This window comes from Lupinus angustifolius, chromosome LG14, assembly GCF_001865875.1.
Source record: "Lupinus angustifolius cultivar Tanjil chromosome LG14, LupAngTanjil_v1.0, whole genome shotgun sequence".
NCBI classification, from domain to species: Eukaryota; Viridiplantae; Streptophyta; class Magnoliopsida; order Fabales; family Fabaceae; genus Lupinus; species Lupinus angustifolius.
Window position 1 is genome coordinate 13,330,313 of NC_032022.1, and position 13,960 is coordinate 13,344,272.

At 27.5% G+C, this 13,960-nt stretch overlaps 1 protein-coding gene across 1 annotated transcript; it reads left to right on the plus strand.

Annotated features, from left to right (window-relative positions):
* On the plus strand, positions 10,897 to 13,906 carry LOC109326403. The gene is made up of 7 exons (XM_019559087.1): positions 10,897 to 11,108; positions 11,542 to 11,763; positions 12,012 to 12,102; positions 12,481 to 12,573; positions 13,162 to 13,295; positions 13,415 to 13,509; positions 13,691 to 13,906. Exons 1-7 carry the CDS (start codon positions 10,897 to 10,899, stop codon positions 13,696 to 13,698), a joined length of 855 nt encoding a protein of 284 aa, XP_019414632.1. The 3' UTR covers positions 13,699 to 13,906.

Here is a 13,960-nt window from a genome sequence, read left to right on the forward strand (position 1 = left end):
CATCGCCTAAAAACCTCTTCCAAAAAATATTTTTTACATAAACATGAAAATTAGAATTGTGAAATTTAATATCATTTTTTTCACTATGGTTTTTCTGAAATAAATATACAACAATTTTAGTTATGTATAAAATATAGCATGTATTAATAATTGTTTTTGGGTACTAAGCATGTATTAATAATTTGATTATACATGTTTCAGAAAATATTAATGACTTCAATACATTTAACGCTAAATATAATAATAGTCATTTATTATAGGAAATGATAAGTAAAAATAATTAACTTAATGTTAAAAAAAATATAAATAACTTTTGGAGAGAACTATGTTTGATTTCACTATTTTTTTATTTTAATTTCAAAGATATTGACAAAAGATGAAAAAATATATTTGCATTATTGTTTTCATTTCATATTTCAGAAAATATGAGTTTCATTTCTAGAAATTCTGAAAATGAAAAAATATAATTTCCAAACTTTTTCAATAATGTAGTAGTGGTGATATGTTTTGAATTTTTTAACACTTATTTAGTTCTTTTGTTCTATATGTTTTAATACTTTAAAATTTCAATATTATTCTAAATCTTTATGTTTTAAAAATTAAATACACAATTATAATTTATTTTCCAACTATATACCCGCCTTATTTATCACTTCTCTTTTTCATTTATATTTCTTCATTTTTTAAATCAGTTTTCAACATACATTATATTTAGTTATATTAGCCAAATGATATTGAAATTTTTATCAATTGATTATTTCTTAAATTATGTGTACCTGAAAAGGAGGTGATCCAGCCGCACCTTCCAGTACGGCTACCTTGTTACGACTTCACTCCAGTCACTAGCCCTGCCTTCGGCATCCCCTCCAACCCTGAACATCAAAAAAATATGAAATTGAGGGAATATATTTTTTAATTTCTTTCTCTACTAATCATCAAATGTAAAAACGAATCAATGAGTATCTTACTTGTTCAGATCATCACATATCTTCATAATATAATTTATCTATTCACATTGCTTAATATTATTGCTGAAATAGTTTGATGGTGTGTGATAATATATGATTTTGTGATGAAAATTGTCAATCATTGTAGTTAGTGAAATCTGAATTAAATAATAGAGCATTTATATGTTATTAACTTATTTTAACTTTAACTTTTTGGAGCCACTTACAAGTAAATGACACTAGTTATGACATTCCACACATCTTTATGATAGCTAATGACTAAGTCGGTCAATTAAATATGTTCAATATATTGCCAACATAAAATCTATTGTAAAATAAAATGTAAGTATAAAATATGAAGACATCTTATAAAATCAGAGCCTTAATTATTTTAGTGATTAAAATTTAGAATTAAATTATTTACAAGAGTAATTGATCTCATTTGTGAAGTTTAGAGCGGAGAGTTTTAAAAATGAAATTAATAATAATACATGTTTTGAGAAAATGAAAACTTGAAAATGAGTTTTGTTTTTTAAAGACAAAAACAGAAATAGAAAATATTTCTTCAAAACAAACATACTCTAAATGGTTTAATTTTCATGTTGCCACGTCCAGATTTTCCTTATGGAAATTATATATATAATAATGGTTTTATGAAGCAAATATGATTGATTTGATAAAGAAAGTATTAATAATTTAATTATATATGACATGTGTATTAAGTATTAATAGTTTTACTTTTTTTTTATATATGGAAATAAAAATAATAGGTCACTTATTTATCACATTTTCTATTATATCTTCTAACTCACAATAAATGTTTTTAATTTTAGTTAATAGCTAAATATAAATTTTATTTGTGGAGTTATGAATTTATAATATTAAATTATTGAATTAAAAATGTATAGCTGTCAAAACGATTGTAAAAATATAAAATATAAATTATGCAGAGAATTCAAATAAATTTCTTTTCATATGTCACTTTTTTCACAGAAATATTCGTTTATATTATTATAGTATTTCTATCAGTGCACTTTGTGAAATATTTATTTTTAATATCTTATTTTTAGAGTGAATATTTATTATAATTCCCTGTTTTCGATTTTACTGGTATTTCAAAAATTAAAAAATCTAAAATGGTTCCTAAAGTTTTTAAATATATATTATTAATTAAATTAGAATATGTTTAAAATCACTAACTTTATCCACGTTGGAAAATTTTAATCACCTTTTATAGTTTTATGATATAGATGACAGAGCATGGAGAACGATTAGTACCCCATATTCCCCACATGTTTGAAAGAGATTATTCCACTAATTTTTTATTATAAAGAATTACTTGAGTTTGGACGGATATTTTTTAAATCTCAATCTTTTTATGGGTGGATGGACTATAACAACATGAAACTGTTCAAAAAAAAATCCATACAAAGTGACAAACATTTATTTAAATTATATATCTAATAAAGATTATCTATACAATTTGTATATTATATTTGATTTATTTATTAATTATATTCATTATTATCTTCATTGTCTATCTTACCACATTATAATCATAGGGCATGATCGTTATAAATATTTATCCTAATTAACTCAATTAGCTAAAAATTAGTCTATTAAAAAATCATTTTAAATAATAAGGTAGGGCTATTAGTATTAATTTATTTTCAAGTTTAGTTCTACTTTCCAAATACACCCTAAAAATAATCCCAGTCCACTAATGTCTCTTTTTGTACATCATTCCAAAAATTTTATCCACCATCTAATACTCAAATTCCTTTTTAATTTCATAACTTGATACGTATCAATTATCATATTAATCAGAATATTGATATAGTGATATAGTAAGTAAAATTCACTAATTAAATTATATATATATATTGATTAATTTAATATCTATATATTTATACTTCTATATTATATATAAAGACAAAATACAAATAACTATAATGACATAATTTTTCATATTCCAAAATTACTCTTTTGTAACTCCTTCATTAATAACCATTATAAACTTCCAAATATTACTTTTATTATTTTTTATAATACATCATTATTCTTCTACACATTTTTTATTTTTATATTTTCTTCTTTAATTCTACGTTTGATTAATCTTCTTACGTCGTTGGTCTTTATTGAGTTTCTATGTAACATTTCTTATATTAAATTATTTGTCTTTAAAAAAATGTAACACAAAAATAATACGTATCATAAAAAATAAGAATGCAAATCAATAAGCACGAAGTGTCGATCAACATGCTAATTATAATAAACATAATACATTTATAATATAAATAATATTATTTTCAACATTTAATTTGATTATTGGAATAGTTCAATGATAAATAATGTTACAAACAACTACTAAGTTCAAGGTCTAAGTTCCTATTGCATCATTTTAAAAAATATTAAAAAGTTCATATAAAAACCATCTTTGACAGGTATATAGTATGATATAGTTTGACCAATTTTGACTGATATTTTTTAGTTTTGATCCATTTAATTGCATAGTTCATCTATTTGTCATACCAAACTAGTATTAATATTGAGTCATCAGTTTTCGTATTGAATTAGTCGGTAAGATCTGGTTTTTATATTGTGCTTAAAACCTATTTTGTGAGCTTCATTTTAAAAATTGTCTTCCATGAGTGTAAAGATTAAATTATTATATTATGTGTATTTCTTTAGGTATATGACAATATTATTCAATTTGTTAGAAATGTTTTTTCCCAAAATGAAATAGTTAGATGTACTTATAAAAGAACTATTTGAAATATGGGGAGGGATCCACATACTTCAAGAATAAGTTTTTTAAATTTACTCCTCATTTTAACTACCAATTTTAGGGAAATCAAATGGTTTGAATTCGTGAGTAGATCTAAACTATTAAATGTCCACAGAATTGATGACTATGATGTGGAGTAAGTTTGAAATAAGTGGATCTCTCCTCTTGAAATATACGTATAAAAATATTATATGAGAATTATTATGATAATTAAGTTTGGTCCTCCTTTTTACAAAACTAAAGTAATTTTTATTTATATTTATTATGATCTTAATATTTTTATTGGTGCATAAATAAAGTATTTTTTTTTATTAGAAATCAAAGTAGCAATTTATTAAAAAAGCGAGGTGGACATGGAGAGCAAGCTATACTTCATTCCATACAAGTCTAAAGAGTTGTTAACCAGAAGAAATACAATCCAAAGTATTTAACACCTATTCTACATAAGAATTAAAGCAATTTTCATTATATTTATTATGATCTTAATCTTTTTATTGGTACACAAAAGTCAGCAAAAAAAAAAAGATATTACTTTGCATTTGAAGAAGCTTTGATGAATTGCAGGGAAGAAAATGCATAAAAAACTATAAAAAGTTTTTTTGTTACAATGTATTCTTAAAACATTTTGGAATGTGAAATGGAGGTATTCTTATTTTTTGGTTTCAACCTTCTTATTTCTTTTCCTGAGTTTTTATTATATGTAGGTTTATTTTTGAAGAATCCTTGAATATATAAATATAAAAGAATGTATTATGTTTTTTCATAAATATTGTCATGTCTTTTGTTTATCTTATTTTTTTCATTTTAGAGATATTTTATTTTTCAGTAGCATGTTGATAGGCATTGACATATTATTAGCATAACACACACAATAAGATTTAAAAGAATAAAACAATTATTATTTTTATATTAAATATAACATTAATTACAATAAGAAAGATTTTCATGGAACAAAATCTATCATATTCTATTTTTTTAGTATTCTCATAATTAGTTTTTTTTTTAAAATGAGTTTTATATTAACAAATTTAGCTTCTCACTACCAATGAGACATTAATATAATGGTATAAGACCTTATTAAATCTTTATATGTAATACTATATCTAAAATTGATTAGTTCTTTACTCTTAATTAAACTAGGAAAGTTTAGCTTTTAGTAGGTTTATATTTCTATACATGCAATAAACTAATAATTTATTAGTAGGTTTATATGTTTCCATGTTCGAAATATTTCTATACATGTAAACACCTTTTAAACAAACACCTTTTTTTGATATAAATGACCCACCTACATATGTTAAAATAATAATTTATTATATCTTTCCATAAACATAAGGAATGTGTTCACACCTTAATTACAATATATTGTTCACAAGGCAGCAGGTTCATGATTCATAAGAATTTGCAAGTAGGTATTCTACCAATAAATCAAAGCCAAAATATTGAACCTACATTCAAAATTAGTGGGCAAGATTTACAAGTTATTATGGATAATCGTGATTTTTTGCAGCAATTATTTTCAAACACTTCACCAATAGTTATGAATGATCGTGATTTAGTGCCCCCGTTATTACCAAACACTTCAGTTCCTATAGTTAATGAACCTCCTTCAAGCTATCTCTCACCATCTGTGGTAAATTAGTTATTCATGATCCACATATACCTTTCACATATATATGATCATATTTCATAATAATATGCTCCTCTTCATATCAACTTTCCTTCAAATATATTGCATGAGATGGATTTAGATGCTTTTTCCAACATTATGTTACATTACATGTCATAGTTAGTTGTAGTTTGTGACTTTTATAATTAATTGTTTTAAATTGCACTGTATAGTATAATTGTAATTGCAGTATTATGATTTTGGGAGTCTCTATAATAATACTGTGATTACAATGGCGGCCCACTGTCCATATTTTCCTTCACTTTTACACAATTACATTAAACACAGTGAAATCACAATTTCAATTTTAAAATTATTGAATGCAAGAACATGTAAAATTTACCTTAAATATATTTAAATAATATATTTGTTAGACGAGGTAAATAGTTTGGACATTTTTTTGTAAAAAAATATCATAATTTTAAATTATGATATATAATTGTGGCCTCAATATTTCGATTTTCTTATCATACATCAGTCACCATGGTAGCCATATTGACTACATTTTAAAAGCAATTATAATAAGTGTAGTATATTCATTACAGCTACCATGATTTAAAATCATATTGAGGCCAACAAAATAGAAGAAATAAAGTAAATTAGAATGGGTACAAGAGTAAAAAGGTAGAAAAGTATTGCAACAACTCTATTTATACAAAAAGTATTTACGTTCTAAACATTATTTTCCATTATTTATACAAAATAGTATTTACTTTTAGATTTCCTCTTTCTAGGCCACTTTGTGTATTTCTAAACATTATTTTACTTATGTCTATTTCTAGGTCACTTTAGGTGACTTTTGTAGAAGATGTTCTTTGGTTTATCTATCTATTTTAGGAGTTTTGTACATTTATTTTATCCAATATATATCATTATTCTTCTTTCATTAATTAAATTCTACTTATCAACAAAATTGAAAATGGTTAATCATAATGGACATTCTCTGAATTTTTGTTAAATCATTTGGTTAGGTGCAATTAAACGGAGAAGGGATGAATTCATTAATTCATGACCAAGATATAACTGGAATGAGTGGATTTATTCAATGGAATAATCCAGAACTGGTTCAACAAAACACTAATTTTAATGGTCTTGTGAGTACAATTATTCTAGAAATTGTTTTCTGAATTTTGTATTATATATGTTTGATGAGCCCTTTTGACAATATTATTGATTTATCACAATTATTAAGCAGGTAGATGCAGGAGCAGGAACTGCAACAGGAATTCCCAATGGACATTTCATGACTAATAACCAAATATCTTTGCCACCCCATCTTCAGAATTATTATATAAACCATCATATGACATGGGATTCTCAAGGGTATGTATTTTATGCTTATATTTGGATTGATATCAAGAGGGAAAAATTGGGTCTGAACTAGTGTTCGTCTATATTGAGGAGGGGTTGTTGGAATTTAAGTTGTCTTGCTTGGGCAATAGTCTGTCTTGGAGAGTTATTAAAGCTTGAACTTGAGTTTGGGATAAAAGACTCTGATGCTTAAGTTTTACAGGGTAGGTATAGAGAAGCTAGAGCCAATATCATGTCTTTCCTTATAAGTGAATTCACTTACTTATATTGAGGTGGAGTTGTTTGTATTTCAAAAAGAGGTGTCATCATTGTGGACGAGTGATAGTCCTTTCTCATCCTCATAGTGGTAGTACTATAGATTTATATACCTTTGTTATGTGGAAAAGTGAACTTGTACTGCTAGACGGCGTGATTTTGCCTTTGGCGTGAATGAAAGTTTTTTATCATAACATATACCGACTTGGCCATGTAATTATCGTCCTTACCATTTCCCTACATAGATTGGCCTTCTAGACATGATCGATAATCATCTAGATTAGATCTTTATCTACTTGAAAATTCGTCATATGTCTAATAATGAGATGGTGTTAATTGATTAAATATTAGGATGGAACACCTTATGAACCTCATCTCTTTAATTATGGAAATTGGATAAAAATAATGAATTCCATAATCGAGTCTCATCCTATATTCACTTTTACTTTTAATTGATTTGTTTGCATGCTCTTATGTGGATAAGGACACGAAATCTAATATAAAATTTAGATAGTAAGAAATATATTTTATTATATTATGGAGCATATGTCACACTAATTACAACAAAAAGTGATAGACATGAACAAAAGAGAATGTTGATACAACGAATATTCAATGACAAAGTTTATCTTATTGTATCAACTCAAAATCTAAGAATTTCTCGTCATTATTGGTTATTTTTATTGTAGGGTGGAGCCATACCTTCAGCCTACTCTTGTTCCAATGCCCCCGAATCTTTATGATAATAATCAGCATGCTTATATACCATTAATGTTGTCTGAGCCTCATGTTTCTTTCGGGTACTCATTATTTAATTTAAATTTTGCTTATCATATTCTATTATTAACATGGCTCTCCTAAAAATCTAACTATTGAAGGTGACTAGTCTAGTTTATTTTCTGGGTATATACCTACATATTGTAAGTAGGAAAGACCTATGAAATTAATACCTTAAGGTTTTGATTCAAGACGTGATATCTTATTTGTGGCTCTCCACCATTCTAATACCCCGGTAACAATAGAACTCTCCTCCCCAGTAAGTGGAAGCTCCACAGTCGCAGTCTGATCTAACAAGTGGTCAGAACCGATAGTTCGACTGGGAGGGACATAATGCATTAGCCGATTGGAAATGGCCATGCAATTTTTTTTAATTTTTATCTGCAATGCCAATAATGTATCGAATTATTGAACTAATATTCCCTATTTATACATACCCGTTTATTAAACAAGAAAGCATATTCATAATGATGATTGTTTTCTCCAAACTTAGATATGATAATCAGAACAATCAATATCATTCACAAGCCATAATGTCTGATGGTCATTTGGAGCAAGGTGTTAACAGCTTTGTGCAACTCACGGGAAGGTAAGCAACCTTAAACAATATCCATTATTGTTTCTCACAAAAGATGTTTTTGTATTTCCCATGTGATAAGTGAGATACAGTAAATTATTTCTTATAGTATGGTCAAATATCTAAGTAGAGATTGCTCCCAATAATTTTTTTACATAATTTAGGGACAAACTTTAATCAAATACTGTAATTTAGTGACTCAAACTCATTCAATGTGGACCTACACAAATTGGTTGTTATTATATATCTTTGTTAACTACATATACAATCCATTAATCTTGTATACTTGTATCATTAGTTATTTCTAACATGGACTTAAGATTTTTAAATTATATGTTTGCCCTCATCTTAAATGTGGTTATGATACACTCCTAAAACCAAAAACAATATGTCATGCAATGTTAATTGTAATTATAGATCACAAAATTTCAAAGTGCTAATTTTTACATGATACTTACCCACTATTTTTATGCTACTATCAAATGTATTTTCTCCCGTTTTGGGTAAGGAATTAATCTCTTCCGGTATATGTGGTTGTCCCTTTCAACAAGTGTCGCTCTCTGAAATCGAATTCTTGACCTTTTGGTCCTTCTAAATATTTAGTAGGGTCTTACACTACTGAATCAACATCTTGTTGGTGACACTATTTAACTATGTGAATTTGTATAAGATGATTAGCAATTCATTTGTTTGCAAAATATGAAAGGTCAATGCAGGTGGCAGATCAAAGAAATGACGTGCATAGTCAAGTACTGAATGCCCCAAATTTACAAGGCCATAGCTCCACAATGCATGAACGTGCAACTCTATCTGGTTCACAAGTAATGGGCTCAAGGATTGTGGGGCTTTCAGGTTTTAGGATGATTGAAGGAACTTCACAACTTCGTGTGTATGATACTGCACGTCTTTTAAGGTACATTGATTTTATTTGCAAGTATATGTTTTACAACTATATGTTGAAGCTTGATTTCTTTTTAGGAAATTATATTAAAATACAACGTGAGATATCTTTTCTTTTCCAAAAAAAGTTGCGAAGCTTTGATGTAGAAAATTATTGTAAAGTAAAAGTAATATTACTATTGTATTTTAGTATAAATTCATTATATCACTTTAACAGTTTTTTAATAATAAAATACAAAAAACACTCATCATATACTTTTTTATCATTCTCTTTTCAAAACAAAAAAGATGTAAAAGATTTAAGGATATGAAGCATATCTTTAATAAAATTATCTTTTGCCTATAAAAAAGACACAAAAGATGAGTAAGATAGTTGATACTCTTAAATGATAAATAATGTGACCATTCAAAAATTATGTTAGGTTAGAAGAGTGTGTTGATAGATAATTTGGCAATAGCCCCACTCATAAAATATAAATTAATGTGCCATTAGCATAACTAGAAGGTATTATTTTTGTTGAGAAAATTATGTATGTACAGAAAATATAAGAGTTTATTACACCATGATTGTATTTTTCACAACTTATTTTCAATCAGCATTATTAATTCTTAAAAAAAACTAATACAAATAAATAATGAATAATATATTGATTATGTATAAATTTTTATATTGTCACTACATAAATGTTACTCTCCTTTTGGTTTAATTAGTATACTTTTTCCTAAATGACTTCTTTCGCTACATTGATATATATATATTGAGGGGGATTGACTCTGTTTATTTTGGATGTATAGGCCTACAATGTACCTAAATTATGATACACATCCTAGAGAATTATCAGGACCACGCAATCTTTTGGGGTCAAATGGATCTTCTATGCCTATAATGTATCAGTATATTGAACTTATATTCTCTATTTTTACATACCCTTTATTGAGCATTAACACAGATTTATATAGATAAGTGGTTTTTGTAGATATGATAATAGGAATCATCAGTATCATTCACAAGCAGTGATACCTGATGGTCATGTGGAGCAAGGTGTTGGCAACAACATGCAATTCTCAGGAGGGTAAGCAACTTTAGTCAACAATTATATTTATCTTATTTAAATATGTTATTGTATGTATTTGGTAACAAACTTATATATCTTGTTATCAATATTCGCTACAATCAGGAGTTGATAGATGGTTAAAGTAAAGAGTTTAAGAAGTTGAATAACGAGGTTGAAGTTTCAAATTCCACCTACTGGAAAATATAAACATAATAACATTTGTCTGTAAAAAATGTTTGCTACAATAATCCAATACATGGAATATGGTGTTTGCACATAGCATATATTAAAAAGTTTGATAAAAGCATTTAGAAAAGTTGATATGAATGTTTTAAATTGTACTGAAGAATTGCAATTGCGCCTATAAGATCGTTGTTTCGGAAGTCTCACAACAACGTTGAGACAATATTTTACCACAAATGTAATCACTGTAATGTAGCCATAACCACATTTAAGATAATAATTTAAAACATTGGTTGATATATGTCAAGACATCAACTAAGCACACAACAAATCCAAATCCCTATGATATTATGCAATGCTATTATTAAATTTTTATTAATTTCTTTATTATAATACTATTTCATTCATTTTGAAAATATGAAAGGCCGGGTCAGATGGTATATGAAGGAAATGGTGAACAAAATCAAATATTGGGCGCCTCTAGTATAGAGGGTCAAGGTTCTACAATATACCAACCTTCAACTCTTCCATCCAACCTCACAGGTCAACAAGCAAGTAGGTCAAGAAATATAGGGCCTTTAGGTCTTACAATAACGGATGGAACAAGTTCACAAGCACGAGTGTCTGAGATCGCAGGTCTTTTAAGGTACAATTATTATATGAAGAAAAAACACCGACTGTGTAAGAGTTTTTACAATTTACATTGTCCTCCATCATTGTCAGTGCATATATATTACACTCTTATTATATTTGTGCATCAATTTCATTATATAATAGTTCTCATGAATGTTAAGAAATTAAAGCATTTTTCTTCATCATTTGTTTCAAAACAAGAAAGACATGGGAGATAATGTGGTAATTTGATGTGCCATTAACAAAACTGTTTTATATTGTAGTTACCATAATGTATTCATAACCACAATTAAGATAACAATTTAAAACATTGGTTGATGTATGTGAAGACATCAACTAAGCACACAACAAATCCAAATCTCTTTGATATTATGCAATGCTATTATTAAAATTTTATTAATTTCTACATTATAATTACTATTTAATTCATTTTGAAAATATGAAAGGTCGGCTCGGATGATATATGAAGGAAATGATGTGCAAAGTCAAATATTGGGTGCCTCTAATATACAAGGTCAGAGTTCTGCAATATACCAACCTTCAACACTTTCCTCCAACCTCATAGGTCAGCAAGCAAATAGGTCAAGGAATATTGGGCCTTTAGGTATTACAATAACCGATGGAACAAGTTCACAACCACCAATGTCTGAAACTGCAGGTCTTTTAAGGTACAATTATTACATTTGAGCATAAATTTTATTATATCAATAGTTCAATTTTTATGATAAATGTTAAGAAAACAACACATTTTTCTTCATCATTTGTTTCAAAACAAGAAAGACATAGCAGATAATGTGGCAATTTGATGTGCCATTATCAAAACTATTAGTTTTTATTTAATTCAAATGCTTCTTTTTTTTTTAATGAACTTGAAGTATGTGGCTTTTTATTTACTTCAAATATTTCAATTTATTAGGCCTGAAAGAGCATCGAGTTTACAGCTGCAGCAAGTCCCTCCTGTTTCTTCAAAAAGGCCTACAATGTGGAAAAATTGGAAAGGCAAAAATGTAAGGATAACAATTTTTGAATAACTTCTTGTCTTTTAACTTTTGAGACAAAGATGATAATATTTATAATCACTATTTTAGATAAAATTTCTACATATCTACATGATTGCCAATAGGATACTTAGATGGTACATCTTACTATCATTTTTTGGTAAGTTTTGTGCATGAAATATGGCATCTATATCACAATCATTCGAATTAAATAGTGACAACATTTGAAGTGTATAATTTTAAATATTTTCATTTATCCTTTAAATGGTTAGTATGTTGAACAAATATTATTATGGAACTTTAATTTGAAATATTACCATTTTGAAAAAAAAATGTAACAAGTGAAATAGTTAAGCTAAACATGATAGAGTTTATGTTGCACCATAGGGTGAGGAATATGAACCACCACGTCGTGGTCGTCCTCGGAAACGATTTGAAGTTGGAGAATCATCTTCACGTCCTAAGCATCGAAAGACAGAGGTACCTATTTTTCTTGCCTATGCATGCATATGTTGATTGATTTTTTTCTCTCAAAGAAAAATTTATTTAAAGAATGTATATAAACCCTAATGTCCCATGAGTATTTTAATTCTGCAACTTACTAAAGTTTCCTAAATGGGTATTACTCATTTTTTAACTTCATCTCAATAGCTTTCAAAAGTATCTTTAATAGATTCCATAGCTGACCTGCATTCTTAATATTACACACTTTTCTCTTTCTAGGACTCACCTAACCCTTGAGTAACATCCAAAGGGTTGCAATAGTTGTTTATGAGTGTAAGCAATCAATAAAAACAACCAATGTAGATGATTTCACTTACTCATTTTATGACAAATTTGATTGGTTAGAAAAGAGTGTAAAATACACAAAATTGAAATGTCAATATCTTCACCTCAAACTTTAAAGTAGACTTTTTTTAGTAATTTTGAATCCTTCTCTATCCAATCTTTTAATAATTCAGAAGAATGATACAGTAAGAGAAAGTAATAAGGTTTTTAATAAAGAACTTGAGAACTCATGATGAGAGTTTAAGGTTGTTGTGGTTGGTTTATATTGAGTGGATGCAGCAGAAGGATTCACGTGGAACAGAAAATGGAACAACCCATGCACCCGAAGAAGCAAATAATACTCCTGAAAATTTAAGGAATGAAGTTCAAATTTCCAACCCTACAAACCCTTCTCATGCTGCTACCAATCCAAGGTTGTCCTTCAACCCCTTTTCTCCACTGCTTTTTCTCACAATCTCTTTTGTGTTTTACTTTTATAACTTAACTTATATACAACAAAATTGAAAACTTTCATATTTTTTTGAATTTTCAGGGAATTTTCAACTGGTTTGTATGGCCAGAACCAGACATCTGAGAGGAATGGTGTTTCCACCGACCCTCTTCTTAGATTATTCAAACCATCACCTGGTAACTACAATTACATTCTTTGAGTTCTAACATGCATGCAAGAAGTTCAGTAGTATTAAGTTGCATTGTTAATTTGTAAATGAGCATTGATTTAGTTAGTTACTATTTACTAATGAATTTTCAGCTAATAAAATGCTTCCTGAATATATATATGACAAGAACTTTGCTTTTCTTTGTGCAGAGAAATAATGTATATGTTGTGCATGCTCTCCAACATAGTGTTGAGTACCTTGAATTCTGAAGAGCATTTGAGTTGAATGCTGTCAACTGGTGTCTTAAATAAAATGTTTATTATGGTCCAATTCTCAAAGATAATATAATCTTTGGTTTGAACTTTATAATTTGTTCGGATTGCTTATTGTCTTAAGTTCTATATACAATAAAGATATTATAAACAATGACAATACTTTTTGGTGTGTTAATACTTAGTAGTTTTTGTCTTCATATATCA

What these genes read in the sequence shown, in the direction of transcription:
- LOC109326403 (XM_019559087.1), top strand. Translation starts at nt 10,897, where the DNA reads ATGGTATATGAAGGAAATGGTGAACAAAATCAAATATTGGGCGCCTCT. An exon ending in CTAAGCATCGAAAGACAGAG is followed by an intron (nt 12,574 to 13,161) that starts GTACCTATTTTT and finishes GAGTGGATGCAG; the next exon opens with CAGAAGGATTCACGTGGAAC. An exon ending in CATGCTGCTACCAATCCAAG is followed by an intron (nt 13,296 to 13,414) that starts GTTGTCCTTCAA and finishes TTGAATTTTCAG; the next exon opens with GGAATTTTCAACTGGTTTGT.